Raw genomic sequence first — 20,338 nt, forward strand, 5'->3', positions numbered from 1 at the left:
GTCTCAGTTGGAGTTCTTCTTACAACAGATCTGGCACCATCCCCAGCCCATAGCGTCTTGATTTTTCCTTTTTACAGACTTAAGAAAGAGGCATGGCCAGATCTGAACCAAGCTGTGAGGAACCCACTTGCCCTCTAGCAACAGGGACAGGGCGGGGTCTCTCTGAATCGAAAGCAGTGGCTCTGGGTGAGCACAGTGACTGGGACAGATGTCTCCACCCCTCAGGTCCCCGAGGGGACTGGGACTAAGAGCTAGGATCAGAAAAGTTCTCTTATTTTTCTGTATACCAAGGTTTCTATTGAGAAGTTTGTACTTTTAATTTTGTGTCTTTTTTTTTTTTAGCTGAAAAAGAAGAATTGCCTGTATTTAAATTCTTCCCCTTTAGGGGGGTGGGGGGGGAATGACCCTGTGGTCTTCAGCGTCTTGGCATGGTGTTTAGCTATCTTATCAGTGGTACTCTGCCGTGTGACTTTCTCACCTCAAGTGTTTCCTAGCCATGTCTCCTTGGTTTTCTGGAACTTTCCAGAAGGTCTGTTGTAAGCTTTCCCAGAATGCCTGACCACTCAGTGCCTCTGGCTGCAGTGGCTCTTTCTGTAGCATTTCCTCACCGTCCAGTGCTGGAGGTATGACTTGGCCTCTATCCCTGCAGGTAGCTTTTCCCTTCTCTCCCTAAACAGAACCTGGGCAGGCCCCAGCTTTTCCTGTTGGTCCATTGCTCCTCATGGACAGGGAGGCCATGTATGATGAAGCCAGGCATAGCCTTAAGCAGCTCAGCGGTAGGAGCGTGTGTCCTCACATACACAGTGGGGGTGATACAAGACCGTGGAATATGTAGGTCCCACCTAAGTAGGACAGATCCCCCTTCTCCCCACAGCAGCAGGACAGGGTCTTGTGAGACAAGCAAGGCATGTGTTGCCTGGGTGTGAAGTGGGTTAGAGGAGACTGAGGCGGGTCTGCTGTGAGCCCATGTTCTGCCGTCCTGCTGAAGCATTCTTACGATACTGCACGTAGACATGTCTTCTAGAGTAAAATAAAGGAAAGCTGTTTATAATTAAAAACAATTTTTTAGACAGGGTTTTGCTATGTAGCCCTGCTGGCTAGCCTCAAATTCAAAGAGATTGACCTGCATCTGTCTCCCTAGTGCTGGGATTAAAGGTATGCGCTACACATAGTAGGCCTTATAAAAACTCCCTTAGACAACAATACAGCTACATACATACTGTCTTAGATGTATGGATAGATAAACTTGTATTCATCAAACCTCATCTAGCTATTTTTTTTTTTTTTTTTGGTTTTTCGAGACAAAGTTTCTCTGTGTAGTCCTGGCTGTCCTGGAACTCAGTCTGTAGACCAGGCTGGCCTCAAACTCAGAAATCCACCTGCCTCTGCCTCCCAAGTGCTGGGATTAAAGGTGTGCACCACCACTGCCTGGCTATGGTACACCTTGCTGCACGGAGCTCCCATAAGAAGATGATTCTGAAAGCTCTCTTACTTGGGAATTCCTGTAACACTCTATACCTGGAGAAGAAAACAGTGTTGATGTAGTCCAGCATCATGTTAAAAAATATAAAGCCAGGGCTGGAGCGATGGCTCAGCGGTTAAGAGCACTGTCTGCTCTTCCAGAGGTCCTGAGTTCAATTCCCAGAACCACATGGTGGCTCACAACCATCTGTAATGAGATCTGATGCCCTCTTCTAGTGCCCCTTAAGACAGTGACAGTGTACTCATGTACATAAAATAAATAAACCTTTAAAAAAAAAAAAAAAAGAGCCAGGCGGTGGTGGCGCACGCCTTTAATCCCAGCACTTGGGAGGCAGAGGCAGGCGTATTTCTGAGTTCGAGGCCAGCCTGGTCTACGGAGTGAGTTCCAGGACAGCCTAGCCCAATCAAACAAACACAAATTTTTAAAAAAGATTAAACTTCAAAACTATTGTTTTCTCCACAGCCACTGTTAGCAGTCAGCAAAGTCTACAGAGCACACACATGGTTAGAGGTGAATAAAGCTAGGAGGCCGAGGCAGAAAGGGCACCTGAACCCAGCAGGTGGAGGCCATCTTGGACAGCAGAGAGACAGGGACAGCGGGAGACAGGACGCGCTTCGGTGCTTTGTCGCTGTTGATCTTTCCCATCTGCAGTGTCAGTGTCCTGCCAGCTTCCAGCGCTGCAGTCACACTGTGTATATACATATACATGCTGTCTCTCTCCTTCTAGGTAAGCTGTCCGATGTTAAGTCAACATGGTCCTCAGGCCCAGCCTCTCACACGCAAGCCTCTCTGTCTCATGAGCTGTGGAAGGTACCCAGAAACACTACTGCACCCACCAGGCCGCCTCCAGGCTTAGCCAATCCCAAGCCTTCCTCCACCTGGGGCACCAGCCCCCTCGGCTGGACCAGTTCCTACTCCTCGGGTAAGCACTACTCAGATAATGTCTATCGGCAGGGGCACAGGTCATAGCTACTCTATATATGATTTAGGGAGTGTGCCTGTTTATCCCATGCTTCTCATCAGACTGCAGAAGCCTGGGAGGTTAAGAAAGAGCTGGGGCATCTTACCCTGGCAGGGCATTGGACCCATGGACCACATGGACTGTGTTGTCCTCAAAAGACCACTCAGCCATTCTAGGCTTCCCACTCAGCTAGCTCAGAGGTCCTCGTTTCTCTACTAAGTCCCATTGGAAAATGTAAGGCACCTTTGAAGTGTTTGTTCTGTTGCACACCCTCCCATCACGCTCCTGCATCACATGTGCAGTCACTGGGTTCCTTTGGCTACACACAGTGGCTGCAGGTCCTGTGAGCAGCAGCGCAGCCTCTGGCAGCAGCCCTGCATGATGTACTCACCTAATCTCATTAAGCACAGTTGTAAGTCTGGTAATTCCAAGTGAAGGCTGGGGTGCGCAAGGCAGAGACTAGAACTGCAGGTGACTCTCAGGCGCCCGTCAGATTTGACCTCCTCCCAATATAGACAAAGGGACAGACCTCCCAGTGCGTTTGGGAGGTCGGTGTTCTCATGGCCAGTGGATGGAATCTGCAGGAATTATGAGATTGGGCTTATCAAAAGGTGCCACAGCTTCTACAGGATTGAAAGACTAAAGCTTGCTGTATGGTTTAGTTCAGACTAACAATGGCCTGTGGACCTGTTCTCCTCCTGTGTTTTGTCACGTAGGCTCTGCGTGGAGTACTGACACCTCAGGAAGAACAAGCAGCTGGCTCGTGCTGCGCAACCTCACACCCCAGGTACGAGCGGTGCTTGTAGGGGCAGCAGGCTGTGTCATACCATTGGCAGCCGCTTCTGGCTAAGGAGGTACCTGCTTTGCCTCTGGGGCAGGTGTGAGTGCAGGCAGGCAGGTATGGATGAACACAGGTGATTCTCTCAGCCATGTTCCTTGTGGCTCATTTGCCCTTCCAAAGCTAACAAGTATATTCTTATACAGAGAACTATCCATCTTATAAACACATCATTCAAGGGAGTTTGGCCCTCTCAGCTCTATGGTCAGCCTGTAGTCACCATTCCCTGGCACAGAATGGGCCCATCATTGCAAGGCTCCCAGCCTGCCACTGTGCCTTCTGCACAGTCTGTGGTTCTGCAGAACCCAGACTGGGACTTTGGTCCGTCCCTCTGACTAATGTAATTGAAGTAGCCCACACTCGAGCTGTCAGTTACAGTCATGAGCACGTCATAGGAAGTGTGTTCTCATATGCAGTGCTTGCATCCAGTGTTTGCTACTCCAGAACGTGGCAAGGGCTTGGAGGAAGTCATGTCCTGCACTTTGCTTCTCTCACAGATTGATGGTTCTACACTGCGGACACTGTGTTTGCAGCATGGGCCTCTCATCACATTCCACCTGAACCTAACCCAAGGCAATGCTGTGGTCCGCTACAGCTCCAAGGAAGAAGCTGCCAAGGCCCAGAAGTCTCTGCACATGTATGTTTTCCTCAGCCCCTAGTACTGCCAAGTAGCCACACGTGCCAACAGTGTTTGGAGGGGGGTGCTGTGGCACCCCACACTGCACCCCAGGTAGTGCCCTGGAGGCTGGAAGTCCAAGGCAAAAGTATGGGCTGAGTTCTGAGGCCTAGTTCCTCTGCTTATAAGCAGCAGTCCTCTCCCCATGTCTTCGTGTAGTCACTGTTTGTGTCCGTCTTTGTGTCCCCTAGGAAGAGACCCAAAGGAGCCCCTGCTCTCCAGGGTTGCTAACAGCAGCCCACTGTCTCCTGGAGGGTGCTGTCCATGCAGAGTATATATAGACCTGCACTGAGTGTCACCTGAGATGTGGGGCACTGATGCCAGTGAACCCCCATTGCACAGCACATTTTAAAGGTGCACTCCACACATAAATCTTCTGTGGCTGTGGGAGTCTAAAGTGAGGGACACAGCCACAGGCTAGGTCTCGGTAGCCTGGGACATGGTGATGTTTTTTATCTGTCTTTGCTAGTAGTACAGACTCAGGACTAGGGGTAATAGCGTACTTACCCAGCCTCTTGCCTTGTAGGTGTGTACTGGGAAACACCACCATCTTGGCTGAGTTTGCTGGTGAAGAAGAAGTGAACCGGTTTCTGGCCCAAGGTCAAGCCCTTCCACCCACCTCCAGCTGGCAGTCCAGCAGTGGGGGCAGCCAGCCCAGGCTGGGCACCTCGGGCAGCACCCATGGCCTAGTGCGCAGCGACACTGCCCACTGGAACACCCCATGCCTGAGTGGCAAAGGCAGCAGTGAGTTGCTGTGGGGTGGGGTCCCCCAGTACTCCAGCAGCCTGTGGGGCCCACCCAGTGCTGACGATGCCAGAGTGATCGGCAGCCCCACGCCTCTCAACACCCTGCTGCCTGGGGACCTGCTCAGCGGCGAGTCCATCTAGGGGGTCACGGTCACTGCGGAGAAGAGAGCTGACCATGCCAGGCCTGGCTCTGAAGCTCCACCTTATGGACAAGCTGCCCCTTTGAGTACCTCTGTCCAGTTCTGAAGATGAACCTTGGCCTCAGCCCTTGCGAACTGTTGAAGACAGTGCGGGCTGAGTTTGGTCAGTGTCATGTGCTAATGACAGGATGTTCCTCCTAGCTTTTTATTTCATGTCGTCTTATGTTTGTACAGTGTGTTGTCATTTTGAGTTTTAAGTATAAAAGCTGCTTAGAATAGTTCTATCATGAAGGGCACTTTTCAGATTGTGGGCTGGAAAGGGTTATTTTATGGTGGGGTGGGGGGGAGACTTGAAGCCTATTTAAAGTGAGCCTGTGACGATTATGCACATTACCAGAGGCGGTGGGCGGGACAGGCAGCTGCATTGTGCGAGGAGCACCGAGCTGAGGCCCATGGCCAGTGCTCTGTCCCCCGGATCGCCTGCGCACATTACCCTTGTTTCGTTACCTTTTCATGTCATTTTTTTTTTAATCCCCAAAAAATATTTTTTAAAAGTTAAAAAAAAAAAAAAAAGACATATCAAACATGCAAATACTTGAACCCAGCAGGCCAATACTGAAATGTGAACACTTCCACGGTGGCACCGTGCACAGACACAGGCTCTAGGAAATGTCTACGTTCATAGCCTACATGTGCGTGCGTGTGTGCATGTGCTCGTGTGGTACGGTGTGCAGAGTGTGTGTGAGCGTGCTCTTGTGCAGTCTGCTTGCTGTGCGTGCGTGTTGGAGAGCATGGGAGGGACTTAACTGTGGGTTTCCCTTCTTGTCAGTATATGCTTCTGCTTTTGTTTTTTTGTTTTTTTTTTTTTGTTTGTTTGTTCGTTTGTTTGTTTTTGGCCTTGGTCAGATGTTCTCATTGTTGTTGTTTGCTTCTAACCTTGCACTGAGTGTCCCTGCCCTTCCCTTAGCCAATCCTAAACAGAAAGAGAATTTGCAGGACAGGGCTGGTGACAATTCATGTGTAAATGTTTACTCAAGGACTCTGTTGTTGCATTTAAAGTTACAGTGTCTATCTCTGGAGAAATAATGTGTCTGTCTACCGTTAGCAGCTTATCATTGTGGACTAATGCAAGAAGATTATTACCAGAGTATTGCACCACTTCCCATCTGGAATATAAAGTTAAAGAGAAAAACAAACTGTTGTTGAACTGTGGCCATAGATACTTGTAGAGACTGGTGCCGCGAGGAGCGGCCGAGCACTTGGACGTGGTTGTGACTGCTTTTGGAGGAGCTTTGTTTGGGCTCCCACCTGTTTACAGACGTTTTTTTCTCCTTCAGACTTTAAAATAAAATTAAAAAACAAAAAAAATTTTAAAAATGTTAAAAGGAATAAAAAAAGACTTCCATCATTAAAAAACAAAACAAAAACAAGCAAACAAACAGAAACCTATTTTCAGATGCAGATGTATGCTCCAGAGCTCTGGGACGCACCTGCTGTCCCTCGTACGGCGCGGACTCTGTGGACTGTCTCACCCCTCCTCAAGGTGACGGGCCCTCTAGGGCCCTGTCTTGCACACGCCAGCTCGCTCTCAGGAAGGCCAGGGCTCCCGAGGGCGGCGCCACACCACTTCATGTATTTTTAAACCCAACTCCTAGCACTGAAGATGTTATTTAAAAAAAGAAAGAAAGAAAAAAAAAAGAAAGAAAAAAGAAAAAAAAACCACACACACACAAAGAAGAAAAATACCTAATCTCTAATGTGTAGCAGTTACATATTTACCAAATAATGGACTCAAGAAATAGATGTTTGAAGAGTGCTTTATATATTAAAAATTGCTTTATGTTTTAAAGATGATCAATGTTTTGATTGTTTTACAAGGAAGAAAGACAATGAAATAACACACCCTCAAGTATGTTTTAGAAAAATATATGAACATTGTACTCCCTGCCTATGTGGTCGGGGAAACTTGTGCATTACATTTTTTTAATTAGCTTTTTAATGGTTTTATCAAAAAGAAAGAAAGCAAGTCCTGCAAGATTGCAGAAAAGCACTGTTTTCTAGAGGATCAGGAACTATGCACAACTGGGTTCAAAACTTGTTCGAGTTTTGTCATGTATCCCACGGAATGGCCCTCCTCAGAGTGACTGCATCTCATCGCCATTACGTGCGTCCTAGATATTTGATGTATGTATACCCGAGTATGTATATCAAATATGTCCCTGTGCGTGCGTGCGCATGCGTGCGCGCGCGCTCCCAGACGCACAGCTTGCCATGCTGCCGTTTAGCACGAGTTGTAGAAAAGCTCCTGTTTTAAAACTGGGGATGGGAGTAAGGATGTTTTCAGTTTTTGTGGGCTTTCCGCCCTTTTTTCCTTTTTGAACCTTTTGAATTTCAATGTCTCTGACTCTTAAGATTAAAAGAAAAAAGTTTGTGGCGCTTGATGCCCTCCTCTTGGAATGTGATGGTTGGACGCACACCGGAGGTTGCTTTCAAAAAATGCAGCGCTTTGTTGAGTCTTAATAAACTGCAGTTTTCCTTGGCTGTTGGCATAATTGCTTTGTCTTTCATCTGTGGAAGGCAGGTATTTCCTTCTCATGTGGTGTGGAGACAACCTGCTATGTCTCTGCTGAGTTTGGACTCATTTCTGGCTAAACTCTCAGTCTGTGCTGTTTGCCTTGAGTTGTTTGTAGCCTTCGCTCTTTGGGTCTGCTGCAAATATGTAGATCTTTTCAATAGCCACCGGGAGGCATCACAACTTCCACGTCCTCCCAGGACCACCACCCCACACTCACTGACGTGCCAAGTGCAGGCATTAAAAAGCAGCAATAGTAATGGAGAGGCTGGGGTGTAGCTCAGTGGTCTTTGTATGGAGGCACAAGGCCCTGGGTTCCATCCCCAGCACTATCTGGAAAAACACCACAGTAGTCCCAGCACACAAGAGGCTGAGGAGTAGCATTGCCTGAGTGAGTCCACAGGCTCAAGAGCAAGTCAGACAACACAGCAAGACCCAGCTCAGAAAAGACAACAGTGTGCGTCCTAAGTGTTTATTGATCTCTTTCCCCTAGACCCATAGTGGCTAATGTGCACAAAATGGCACCACTGCCAGCAGGATCATGGGGAACACTGGAAGTAGAAACACTAGGTCAGCTTTCACCCTCTAATGTTGACCCACCATGTGCTGAGGACAGACCCTGGCCTACCACGGGAGACTCACAGGAAAGAACAGAAGCTGCTAGCTCTGCCAAGGAAGTCAAAGACCAGAGGAAGAATGAGACTCAGAATGTCATCTGCCCTTGGCCTTCCAGGAACTTCAGCGGAAGAGCAGACAAGGCCAAACTAGTAGTGGCCCACGGCACAGGTGCTTTTGTGGGTAAAGAAGCAGCGGCTGGTGTCTGAAATGCTGTGACTTGAAGACTGCCAGGGAGTGGACAGTCGGTTTTGTGGTGGAGGTGGCACATGCCCTGGCCATTGAGGCTGTGTTGGATTTGTAACATTGAAGAGCAGAAAGATGGAGACCAACGGAAAAGGTCTCCTTTGAGTGGATCAGATGAAGTAGGCCTGATGCCAGGGATCCAGGAAGTGGGAGGTTTGGGCCTGCCCTATCACTGCACTATTCTGACAAGATTGGCACAGCAGTGATGGCAGAAGGCAGGGTGCCTGGCCAAGGTGATGGGATGGCAGGTGATGAGAGGCCTGCAGAGGTGGGCAAGCCCCTGACGTGGGCGTGAGCTAGGGTGGGAACTACTGTGGGCTGGCCTAGACTGACGCCAGAGGAAGACATTGGTGGCAAGGCGTCTCAGGAAGCTGCTTTGCAGCCATAGGACTTTGAAAAGATCTAAAAGGCGAGGGTGACGTGTGCCCTGTGATGGATCTCTGGGTTGCTACAGGCAGTTCCAAACCCCATGTGGCTCCCTTGTGCAGCCAAGACCAAGAATCAGTAGTGACAGGAATGGTGATCCCAGTGTGGGGTGGGGGATAGAGTTGTACATTCAGTGTTGAGCAGATGGACAGCTAACGTCCTCCTTCCCTCCCTTCCCATGCCTGTGACAGTGATGAGGGTGGCTCTGCAGCAGAGACAAAGGCATGGGCAGCAGGAGCAGACTGCTCGGCAGCTCTCCAGCAGTGTCTGGATCCTCATGTTGCGAGTCACTCCACACCTGGGCCTGGGCTGATAGAGGCCAGTGCTGGGGACTCTAGAAAACACCCCAGGCAACTTTCCCTTGTCAGTGGTATGTCTTGACCTTGTAAAGCAGAACTGGGCTCCGGAGGTCTGAACTGCTAACTGTAAAGGTCATCATCCATTGTTGCCTTATTCAGTGCAGACCCCAGGTTGGTTAGGAAATCTGGAGTGCCCACGGTCATGACTCATGCCTGGAGACACCAGCCCCATCCAGCCTAGAACAGCTCTAACAGGCTGAGACACCAATGGCACGAGCTTTTCATGTGTCTGGCCTTAGGGATGACACTGGGTCAGCTGGGAATGGCTGATGGCCAGTTGGGGCTTGTCTTCTCAAACAAATGGAGAAGGGAGGGGCCAGTGCTGTCATGTCCTGCCCAACCCAAGGTACCAGCAGATGCAGCTAGCGAAGGCCAGAGAGTGCTGTGGCTGCAATGTCAGAGTGCCCTGCAAGCTCCTAGGCTCAGCTCACCCGGGCATCTCGCTGGAAGAAAACTGTTCACCTCCTAGACAGGATGCTGGTGGTCCCTTTTCTGAGGGGCTTCTCACCTGAGGCATCAAGCTGCCCTTCGTGAGCCTTTCCCTGAATCTGCACTCCTCTTTTGTCCACATGACAGGACCACTGATTGGTTTCTCCCCCAAGCACAGACCTTTCCATCCTGCCCAGGAAAACATGGCCACTTGCTCTGTACCAGTAGAGGGCGACCTTCACTTAACCCAAGCCCTGAGCTTCCTGTGGAAGGCCTAGTGGGTCCCAAGCTTACCCCAAAACACACACACTCATTGCAAAACCCATTTAATCAGGATTTTAAAAGGGGGTACACGCCTTTGGTTCCAGCACTTGGAAGAGAGAAGCAGATGGATCTCTGACTTCAAGGTCAGCCTGGTCTACAGAGTGAGTGCCAGGACACACAGGGCTCTGTAGATACACCCTGCATTTTAAAAAAAAGAAAAAAAAAAAACCAGGGGGAATGGGTCCCATATCCCACATCCTTGCTCCATGCCGACTGGAGTTTGTGGGAAGCCACTCTATTGCCACATCCCATAGGGATCTCAGGTCCAAGCCTCTGCCTGCAGGATCATGGTGACTAGGGTACAGGGTTCCTTTCTGGCCCTCCATCCTCAGGCCCTGCAGGTGGTTCAGGACCTTCCTGGGTTCTGCCAGGCCTGCCAGAAACAAAATTCAGGTGACCCAACAACATCAAAGCGCCTCTAACCTGCATGAATGGTGTGGCTCAGTGGATGCTCTGAGGTCCAAAGAATTCAATGACCGACAAGGCTGGCATGGGAGTGTGAAGAAACACAAAGGATTATGTTGCAGGAAATTTGCTTGAGAGAGCTGCTGAGCCATGTGAACTGGTCCCTTTGGAGTCCAAAGCAGCCTTGTGGGCTGCAGTAACCGTCCCCTGAGTAAAGGCATGCTGTCAATACTGAGGCTCAAGGAGCACATAGAGTACACCAGCTTTGAGGACCACCACTACTCCCCCTCTCCAAGGCACAAGGGCAGGGCTATGTGTCTGAACTTGGGTTCCCCTGCAAGGTAGCCCAAGGCCCAAGATGACTGGATATTCTGAGATGCCTCAGTGTGAGAAGCCCTTGTGGTTGCAGATGGGGACCTGCAAGCATGGCCTGAGGGAATGAGCCTCAGCTTACTGGAGGGTGGGGGGAACCTCAGGGGTGCAGTGTAACATGGTGCCTGTGCCCCAGTCAGCAGAGTGAAGTTCTTCTGTTTTCAAGGGCACTAAAAGCTAGTCTGAGAGTGGAGAGGTGGCACAGCACCCACTCTCAGCTCCAGTTCCAGGGGATCTGATGCCCTCCGACCTCCATAGGTACACATGGCACACAGACATGCAAACAAAAACTACCCATACACATAAATTTTTTCTTTTTGCTTTTCCCAAGAGTTTCTCTGTATAACTGCCTAAATCAGGCTGGCCTCAAACAGAGATCCAGCATAATATTTTTTTTAATGTTTAAATTAAAATAAAGCTGGCCTGCCTCAGTGGTGCCTGAATGTGGCTCTTCATCCCCAAGGGTGTCTTGATTACACAAATCCCTAAAGCTCAGCAGCTGCCACCCAGCTTTAATTGAGGCAACAGGGACACTGAAGGCAGAAGGTGGGGCAAGCCAGGAGCTGACTCCTGGAGCCCAGAGATGCCTCCCCAAGGGAATCCCACTGGAACAGGAGTGCCACTTCCCATGCGCCCTCCTTCCTCCCCAACCCGCTCACACACACTCCGCCATCACCTGCTCCTTCCCTCATAAACAGAGTGAAGCTTGTTGATCAGGAAGATCTTGTCCTCTCCTTCCTACAATGGCCAGAAAACATTTGTGAGAAACGTCCAGCCCTGCACCGCAGAGTGGGCCTGTTCCAGGCTTCCTGTGGAGCTCACGCGTGGGAAGCGCAGTATCCCAAGGACCAGGCAGTCAAAGGGGCCTGGGCAATGATGGCTCCCACCTGGTCCCAGCGCAGGAGGCAAGGCAAGCAGATGTCTTTGAGGGTGGCCTCATCTCCATAGCAAACGCTGGGCTAACTAAGGCTGCATAGTAAGACTATGTCTCAAAAGAGAAAAATGTGGGTGTGTGTGTGTGTGTGGATCTAAGCTTAGTAATCAAGGTAAAAATGAAAGTGCCACTGTGAAGGCCTAGGAGCCAGCTCAGCGCAGTGTCAGACTGGCCCCGCCTCTGCCCTAGACAAGTCTGTCCCTCTTCTTTCACACCCCCTCTGGAGAAAGGCTCTCCTGAAGCTCATGCTGATCTCATGTAGTTGGATGACCCTGAACCAGCCCTCAATTGATGGGATTATGTACACACCTGGTTTATACTGTCTCCTTAGAAAAATGTTTTTTAGTCCTGACCCCTTTTGACAGCCTGTGTATATACATATGGCCCCAGAGACACCTAACACCTTTTTTTGGGGGGTGGGGAGGGGAGGGTTTCAAGACAGGGTTTCTCTGTATAGCTCTGGCTGTCCTGGAATTTACTCTGTAGACCAGGCTGGCCTGGAACTCAGAAATCCACCTGTCTCTGCCTCCCAAGTGCTGGTATTAAAGGCGTACACCACCACTGCCCAGCCATGATACCTAGCACCTTACAGTCCCACACCTAAACCAGACAGCAGATGCCTTGCTGACTCCATGCAAAGGCCTAGCCACTTCACGATTGCTCTGTTTAACCCCAGTCACACACAAGTGTTTTACACTAATCCCAGTACTCAAACAACAGAGATGGGTGGATCACTTTGAGATTAAGGTCAGCCTGAGCTACAAAGTAAGACTATCTCAAAAACAAAAGCCAACGCTGTCAAGATGGATCCCCGGAACCCACAAAGAAGTGGGAGAACCAACTCCACACACAATCACTAAATTAAAAAATTGAAAATAAAAAAACTGGGCTGGAGAGGTGGCTCAGTGGTTAAGAGCACTGACTGCTCTTCTGGAGGTCCTGAGTTCAAATCCCAGCAACCACATGGTGGCTCACAACCATCCGTAATGAGCTCTGACGCCCTCTTCTGGAGTGTCTGAAGACAGCTACAGTGTACTTACATATAATAAATAAATGAATGAATCTTTTTTAAAAAAAAAAATAAAACTGCTGGGCGGTGGTGGCACATGCCTTTAATCCCAGCACTTGGGAGGCAGAGGCAGGTGGATTTCTGAGTTCGAGGCCAGCCTGGTCTACAGAGTGAGCTCCAGGACAGCCAGGGCTACACAGAGAAACCCTGTCTCGAAAACCAAAACAAAAGCCTTGGGAATGTAGCTCTGCTGGTACAGTGTTTGCCTGGCACACAGGAGGCCCTGGGTGCGACACCCAGCACTGCAGAAAGAAGATGTGGATGAGAAACCCAACATGACTGCCCGGGATACAGAGAAAAACTCAAGGGGAACCCTACAAGCTCGGCGCACAGGCAGGCTGGCACTCACATTCCGGATCTGTTCCTTGAGCAGGCCGATGACCTTCCGTTGTCCTTTCACCACCTGGATGTTGAAGTAGATGACAGCCCTGAGGAAATGGGGGCTCAGGCTGGAGGCTGATGACAGGGCCAGGACAACACGGGACACTAGCACAGCTAGCCTCTCACCGCCACCCCCACCCTGATCAGGACTCACAGCAGCAGCGCTGACGCCAGGAAGAGGAAGAGAGTGTTCTCCACCAGGAGGTGGTGTAGCCAGGGCAGCCATGAGGCCCCGGAGCCCGCATGCTCCAGGCGACGCACCCAGATTGTGCCTGCTTCGTACATGGTGTTCAGAGTCCGGAAAGGACCGCAAGTGCTCGAGGGCCTCACCCTGCAGAAGAGGGAGACCAGGCCCTGAGTTCCACTCTCAGCTAAGACAAAACATTTCCCGTGTCTCCCCAAGCCAAAGAACAGGTTTCCACTCACTGCCAGACAGCATAGCAGAGGAAAACAGCTGTGCCCAGGAACGACGGGAAGCAGAGCAGAGTGAGGAAGACAGTGCTCATGTGTGAGGCCAGCCAGGGTCGTCGTGGTGCCTGACAGTTGGCCATCAGGCTGGCCTGGGGACAAAAGCTAGGATTTGCATTCTGCCAAGGCCACTGGTGCCCTGCCTGCCAATCTCCATTCTCCCACCCTGGTCCTATAAGCGTATGATTAATACTGCTTACCCACCTCTGGGCATCTCTGCAAGCATTTCTAGATACGCTTTACTAGGGGTGGGGGGGTAAGACCCACCCTGAATGCTGGCAGCACCACCCTGCCAAGCTGGGGTCCTTGACTGTGTACAAAAACGGAGAAACCAAGCTGAGGACAGCATTCATCCCTGCTTCCTGACAAAAGACACTGTGTGGCCAGCTGCCGCCCCCTTAGAATGAGCCAAAATAAACTCTCTTTCCCTTAAGCTCCATTTGTCAGGTACAGCAACAATAAATACAGTACAAAGAGGCCGCCAAAGGCTGGCCCACAACCAGGTCCTAAGGCAGAACCAGGACCGTAGAGACCCTGCTCCCCTCACCCTAGGCAATAAGAGGCAGCAAGCCTGGGTAAAGGGGCTAGCCTTCACCACCACATGCACTGGCTGACTAACATTCCCATCCTTGGCTCCCACAAGGCAGCAGCCCAGTGAGAATGCCACCCGGAGGGGGCAGCTGAGGAGGACCAGGATGGAGCCCAGAGCCACACACCAACTGGGGAGAGAGACCCAGAGTGGCTCCCAAGAGACCCGGGAAGCAGCAGATGTCTCCAGCACGTGCCTCAGACAGGAAGGTGAGGGAGGGGCAGCCCAGTGCCACAGGCCCACTCTGCTACCCTAGAACTTGTGTAGATCAGGCTGGCCTTGAACTCATCAAATGCCTGCCTCGGCCACCTGACCACTGGAGTTCAAGTGCCTGCCCAGTTCACACCCAGACCACGTTACCTTCTTGAGATGGAAAAGGAGAAGCAGCCTGAGAATCTGTACTGCAGGCAGGAGTGGTGAGAACAGGACGCCCAGCCTGGGGAGGGCAGCAGGCAGGGCCCGTGAGCATCCCCCCAGCCCTGCCTGCCCACAGAGCCACCCACCCTCTACCCCCTGCCCACCCAAGAACCAAAGGAATGCTGCCGCGGCCCAGGGAAGGAAGGCCCTGGCTGATGGCCCATGGGAAGCAGGCGGGAGATCCTCACCAGGTCAGTGTCTGTCCATAAATCAGGTCCAGAACATTTCTGGCAATGTCAAACTCAGGCTTGTGACCCCTCTTGAGCTTCTTCTCTGAGATGAGCCTGGACAGAGGAGCCCCTGAGAGATGAGCAGGGGAGACTCTCATCCCCAGAGCGCCAGGCAGAACCACCTAGCACCCATCAAATGTCAGGAGAGATTGTGGCCACCAGGGGCCTGGGGGCTATCGCTGCAGAAGCCCTTCTGATCCTCTTCCCCAAAGCTAGACACCAATCTCAACGCACAGCATTAAGAGTTGTACTGTGGGGCTGGAGAGATGGCTCAGCAGTTAAGAACACTGGCTCCTCTTCCAGAGGTCCTGAGTTCAATTCCCAACAACCACATGGTGGCTCGCAACCATCTGTAATGGGATCCAATGCCCTGTTCCGGTGTGCCTGAAGACAGGTACAGTGCACTCATAAATAAAAATTAATTAAAGAATTTTTTTAAAAAGGAAGAAAGAGACAGTTGTGCTGCTTGGGACTAGAGAAATGGCTCAGCAGTTGAGAGCACTAGCTGCTCTTCCAGAGGACCCAAGTTCAATTCCCAGCACCCACACTGCAGCTCACAGCTATGTACAACTTCAAGTTCCGATATTCTCCCAAACATGCAAGCAAAATGCTAGTGCACATAAAATAAAGCATTTGTTAAGTTGCACTGCTCTAAAACCAAACAAACCAAATCAATAAAGAGGGGTGGGGGGCTGGAGAGATAGCTCAGTGGCTAAAAGCATGTGCTATTCTTTCAAAGGACCTGAGTTCAGTTCCCAGCACCCACAACAGGTAGCTCAAAACTGCCCGTAAGAGCAGCTGTGGCTGGAGGGGGGCATCTACCCTCCATAGCCTCCACCACCACGCACGTGTGCATACACACTCCACACACAGTAAAAAAATGAGTCTAAGTAAAGTCTAAAGCCAGGTATGGTGGCACACACCTTTAATCCCAACACTCAGGAGGCAGAGGCAGATGGATCTCTGTGAGTTCAAGGCCAGCCTGGTGTACAGAGTGTGTTCAGGAGAGCCAAGGCTACAAAGGAAAAACCCTGTCTAGGAAAACCAAAAAGAAAAAGTGTTGAAAAACAATGCCTTTTCAACTATCATTAAATCCACGTACTCTCAAAGGAAACACAGAAGGAGTCAAAGAGTGCTCAACAGCTGGAAGCCATGCCCCACCCCAGGACATTTTAAAGATGCTGACTCCTCTCTCTTCCTCTGTCTATGAGCAACACTGAAACCCCATTTTCCTTTCCATCTGAAACTACCCCACATCCTGCCTCCCACCATCCTCCTTGTCTAAGAACCTCTCAGAGGCTGATACCTGGAGCCCAGAGAACAGGGTGGGAAGGCCTCCTCACCTCCACACCAACTCGCCAAAAAGGGAGTCCAAAAACATGAAGAGAAAATCCACCACCATGAAGCGGTACAGCTCCTGGCCCACGAAGTCCTCCCAGCACTGGTCCTGCAGGGCTACCACCCTGCGACCCAGCCAGTGATAGCAAAGCACACCCAGGACAGCCATCTTCAGGATGAGGTTCCTGTACAGGTGGGGGGTTTAGAGGCTAAGGGGGATGCCAGACAACAGACACTCCAAGGAGCCCTACCCAGAAGCCCATGCTCCCAGTCACACACCTGCCGATGGCCATGTACACCTCCAACACAGGGGAGTCATGTCGCTCCAGAGTGGCCAGCCCACGGAACAGGTAGGAGGCACCCAGGTTAAGGACACTGACCACCAGGGGCAGGGCCAACATCTCTACCCCCTGGCTGCCAGAAGCAGGTCTCTATGAGAACAGAGAGGGTTCCTTTAGAAAAGCTGCATCACCCACAGGGACATGCCACCCTGTGGGGAGCAGGCACTATAGGAAGGCTCTGGCTGGAAAATGGGGGCAAGGGGGCAGGTGGCAACTCCCTCTCCCAGGACACACAACTTGCTCCAGGCCTGGGTTCCAGTCACAAGGGGGAGCAGCGTTAGAACCACAGGGGGCCGAGGAGGGAGGTGACCCAGGCCTGATGGGGTGATGGGATTTCAGTCACTGGGCATTTTGTCCCCTGCCTTACCTGGATCACTACCTCTGAGAAGGTCAGGACAGCCACTGCGCAGCCCATTGTGGAGCCCAGACACAGCAGCCACCCCAGACCTAGAATGACAACCTGCCTCAGCTGCCCACACACACTCCGAGGACGCTTTCGCAGTTGCCATTCAGCCAACAGCTCCTGCAGGTGGTAGTGTGTCTCACTGGACAGCCTGACACACAAGCAGGCTGCCTCAGCCCCTCCCTTCCCTAAAGAGGCACAGGCCACTCATCTAGGACCCAGGGAGCCCAGGGTGGCCACCACCTTGAAATCTCTCCCTCCTCATCTCTTCACCACAGCACTGTCTCTGGGAAGCCCAGTGCCTGGCCTGTGGTCTTTGCACCATTCTATAGACATGGGCAGCCCCTAGCCAACAAGAGACCCTGGGGGGTGGACACCTGTCCCCAAGAGGAACTCTCACGAAACCCCGAGGGGCCCTGTGACCTTGAACAGGATTTGACCGCTGTGCCTCCATTTCCCCTGCAGTCCTCAGCCCCTGGCTACTGTAGTCACTAGCACTATAAAGGTCAGAGCTGATAGGTTGAGGGTAGGAAGACAAAGTTCCCCCAGAAAGGGAAACCTAGGCAGACCCAGCTCCTCCTCCTCCTGCCCCAAGCCTCAACACACTGGAGCAGTTCCTGTAGCTCTGGCTCCTTCCCATCCCTGGAGCTCAGAGCTAATGAATGCCACGGAGGCAACCCAACTGAAGGAAGGTGTGGGAACATCAGGCCTCCTGGTTAGTTAGGAAAAGACCACCACAGCCCAGAACCTCCAGGCCAGCTCTACACGCCACGTCCACATGCGCACCACGTCCACACGCTATGTCCACACCGATCTTAGGAAAAGACCACCACAGCCCAGAACCTCCAGGCCAGCTTGCAGCCACACACCACTTCCACACCCATCTGGCTCTCTGCTTCTAAGAGGATAAGATCTGCAGAACTGGGCAGCCATGTATAGGACCGGTAGCTGCTTACCTTCAGCTGAGTGCAGATGCTGTCCTGCTGGACACGGGAAGCCCTCTTCTGTGTCACCTTGTAGTCCCAGGAGCAGAAGACTGTAAGGGCATGGATACCCTTGGTACTGCCAACCCGGTAGCTCTCCCCAAAGGAGTGGGACATGCTAGAGAGCAGCAGAGACAAGCAGTAAATGATGAGAGGATGGGTAGACAGACAGGAGATGGATGGGTGGGTGGGTAGATGGATAGATGAATGGATGGGTGGATGGATGGATGGGAGGGTGGGTGGGTGGGTGGAGGAGTGGGTGGATGGATGGATGGCTATGTGGCTAGATGGGAACTATGGGTTGGCAGGAAGGTAGGTGGACAGATGGGTGGATGGACAAATGGATGGATGGACCAACAGAAGAAAGCACAAGTAGCAGATACAGGAATGTTAGATGTGTTAGTGGGTGGACAGGTGGACAGGCAGGTAGATGGATAGATGGATGGATGGGTGTGAATGGAAGAATGAATAGATGTATGCACAGAAGACTTAATCAGGATAAAGAGATGGATGGGTAAGTGGATGGGTGTGTAGATGGATGTCTCAGTAGGAACACAGGTAGGCAGATATGGGGGAAGGATAAGGGGATGGGTGGACGAAGAGCTGATAGACAGACATAGGACCCACAGGTGAGAGGACGGTGCTCAGAGTGAGGGCTCTGTGCTTAAGGCATACCTGTATACCAGAATGATGCAGGTAATGAAGAAGGTGGCCCCCACTGTGAAGAGGTAGGCCAGCGGCATGTTATAAGGCAGGCTGCCCAGCCTGGGACTGCACTGGCCACCTTCCTGAGGGGTGGCACAAGACTGGCTCAGCGTGGTGTTACTGTAGTAGCCATAGTACATAACGGTGTGTGTGAACCGGCCCTGTCAGGAGGCCAAACCCAGTCAGAGATCCGCCTTCCCATCCCCCAGCTCTCTCGACCTTCATAATGCCGCGACCCTTTAATACAGCTCCTCATGTTGTGGGCCCCCCCAACCATAAGATTATTTTATTGTGACTTCGTAACTGTAATTTTGCTGTTATGAATTGTAATGTAAATATCTGATGCACAGGATACTTGATATTCGGACCCCAAATGTGTTCTTCGGACCTAGGGGTTGAGAACCACTGCCCTAGTCCATTCTTGGGCCTCCCCCAAAGAAAGCCACCCCCAGGGACACCTAGGAACAGGAAAGAGCTGAAGGCCTCACCCCGCCTGTGAGGAGTTCTAGACCAGAGAAGGTGGGCACAGGGCCTGCCGGGTCAGGTGGAAAGGCAGCCTGTACACCCACGAGAAAGGCCAGCAAAGGTAGTAACATCAGCGCGTTGAAGGCCAACAGGGTCTTGAGGAAGAGGAAGTAGGAGAGGACACTAGAGCCAAACTGACCACCAATCTGCTTCAGAGCGTAGCGCCATGGCCTGGCAGCATACAGGCCTGACAGCAGTGCCAGCCCCAGGCTGTGAAGAGCCTGCAGAAACAGACCCAGGACAGCCCTGAGGGCTGGGATGCCAAGATAAAGCCGGAGTTAGAAGTCCCTTAGGAGGGACAGTGATAGGGTGGGGTGTCCTCAACCCCAGCCACCCACATCCACGGCAGTGACCTCACAGCTCAGAGCTCATACCAGCATGCAAGTATATCTGAGCCGGCTACAGCAGGAGAAGGCCCCATGGCGGCCCTGGTGGCCCCGCCGCTTTCCCTTCGGGCTCCAACTTTTCTCTCTGGGGACGGAGACAATGCTGAGTCCATAAATGCCGACACAGCAGAGGGATGCTGTTGCCCCCTTCCCGCCCCCCTGCTCAGGAAGGCCAGCTGAGGCCATGCAACACTCACCGCAGCCAGCGCTTCTCACCCAGACTCAAGGGCATGTTCCGGACCATGTGGTCCCTCTGGGCCGCCGACAGACCCTGAAGTTCCTTCACTAACAAGCTCCGCTTCTCTGCGCAGAGGAAGATCCCTCAGTGCCCAGCGTCCTCCCTGCCGCACACTGACTGACGCAGCCCAGTCCAGACCATCCTCGCCCTTAACCTTCTACCTCTCAAGCCCAGGAGCCCATTCTCCGGTCTCCACCAGAACCCGACATCCTTTTTGTTGTTGTTGTTGTTTTTCAAGACAGGGTTTCCCGGCTGTCCTGGAACTCACTCTGTAGACCAGGCTGGCCTTGAACTCAGAAATCTGTCTGCCTCTGCCTCCCAAGGGCTGGGACCAAAGGCGTGCGCCACCACTGCCCCACTAGAACCCGACATCCTTGAGGCCCAAGGGGCCCACTACTTCCCAGCAGTGATCTCCTCCTCCTTGTAGAGTGGAGGGGGGTGCTGCCACCCACTTCTCAGGTACCCTGCAACTCAGCATAAAGACTTTCAGGGGCCCATGGGGGACGTTCTCCCCCATGGCAGTGGTGGCACACGCCTTTAATCCCCAAGGCAGGCAGATCTCTAAGTTCGAGGCCAGCCTGGTCTACAGAGTGAGTACCAGGACAGCCAGGGCTACACAGAGAAACCCTGTCTCGAAAATATAAAAAAGAAAAAAGAAAAGAAAAGAAAGAAAGCCAGTAAGTAACATCCCTCCATGGCCTCTGCGTCAGCTCCTGCTTCCTGACCTGCTTGAGTTCCA

The 20,338-nt window shown here is 51.8% G+C and overlaps 2 protein-coding genes across 11 annotated transcripts in view; one reads left to right on the top strand and one right to left on the bottom strand.

The window, feature by feature from the left end:
- Tnrc6c (trinucleotide repeat containing adaptor 6C) overlaps positions 1 to 7,385 on the top strand; it is a 112,534-nt gene extending 105,149 nt beyond the window's left edge. For all 5 annotated transcript variants that reach the window (XM_031352978.1, XM_031352977.1, XM_031352976.1 and 2 more), the window contains 4 exons: positions 2,211 to 2,405; positions 3,161 to 3,231; positions 3,780 to 3,919; positions 4,485 to 7,385. In XM_031352978.1, coding sequence (XP_031208838.1) covers positions 2,211 to 2,405; positions 3,161 to 3,231; positions 3,780 to 3,919; positions 4,485 to 4,845 — 767 coding nt within the window. In that variant the 3' untranslated portion in view covers positions 4,846 to 7,385. The remainder of the gene's footprint in view (positions 1 to 2,210; positions 2,406 to 3,160; positions 3,232 to 3,779; positions 3,920 to 4,484) is intronic.
- Positions 7,386 to 9,800: 2,415 nt separating this feature from the next.
- The window catches only part of Tmc6 (transmembrane channel like 6), a 15,444-nt gene continuing 4,906 nt past the window's right edge, over positions 9,801 to 20,338 (bottom strand). For 5 of the 6 annotated variants that reach the window (XM_031352983.1, XM_031352985.1, XM_031352981.1 and 2 more), the window contains 15 exons: positions 19,559 to 19,664; positions 19,350 to 19,446; positions 18,939 to 19,196; positions 18,421 to 18,611; positions 17,719 to 17,863; positions 16,727 to 16,882; positions 16,298 to 16,449; positions 16,024 to 16,203; positions 14,639 to 14,734; positions 14,394 to 14,469; positions 13,403 to 13,536; positions 13,131 to 13,307; positions 12,945 to 13,023; positions 11,269 to 11,330; positions 9,801 to 10,188 (listed from right to left, as the gene is read on the bottom strand). In XM_031352983.1, coding sequence (XP_031208843.1) covers positions 10,110 to 10,188; positions 11,269 to 11,330; positions 12,945 to 13,023; positions 13,131 to 13,307; positions 13,403 to 13,536; positions 14,394 to 14,469; positions 14,639 to 14,734; positions 16,024 to 16,203; positions 16,298 to 16,449; positions 16,727 to 16,882; positions 17,719 to 17,863; positions 18,421 to 18,611; positions 18,939 to 19,196; positions 19,350 to 19,446; positions 19,559 to 19,664 — 1,988 coding nt within the window. In that variant the 3' untranslated portion in view covers positions 9,801 to 10,109. Of the gene's footprint in view, positions 10,189 to 11,268; positions 11,331 to 12,944; positions 13,024 to 13,130; positions 13,308 to 13,402; positions 13,537 to 14,393; positions 14,470 to 14,638; positions 14,735 to 16,023; positions 16,204 to 16,297; positions 16,450 to 16,726; positions 16,883 to 17,718; positions 17,864 to 18,420; positions 18,612 to 18,938; positions 19,197 to 19,349; positions 19,447 to 19,558; positions 19,665 to 20,338 lie in introns of those variants that run through there. The other variant, XM_031352986.1, reaches the window with a different exon arrangement.

This window comes from Mastomys coucha, unplaced genomic scaffold (assembly GCF_008632895.1).
Source record: "Mastomys coucha isolate ucsf_1 unplaced genomic scaffold, UCSF_Mcou_1 pScaffold5, whole genome shotgun sequence".
NCBI classification, from domain to species: domain Eukaryota; kingdom Metazoa; phylum Chordata; class Mammalia; order Rodentia; family Muridae; genus Mastomys; species Mastomys coucha.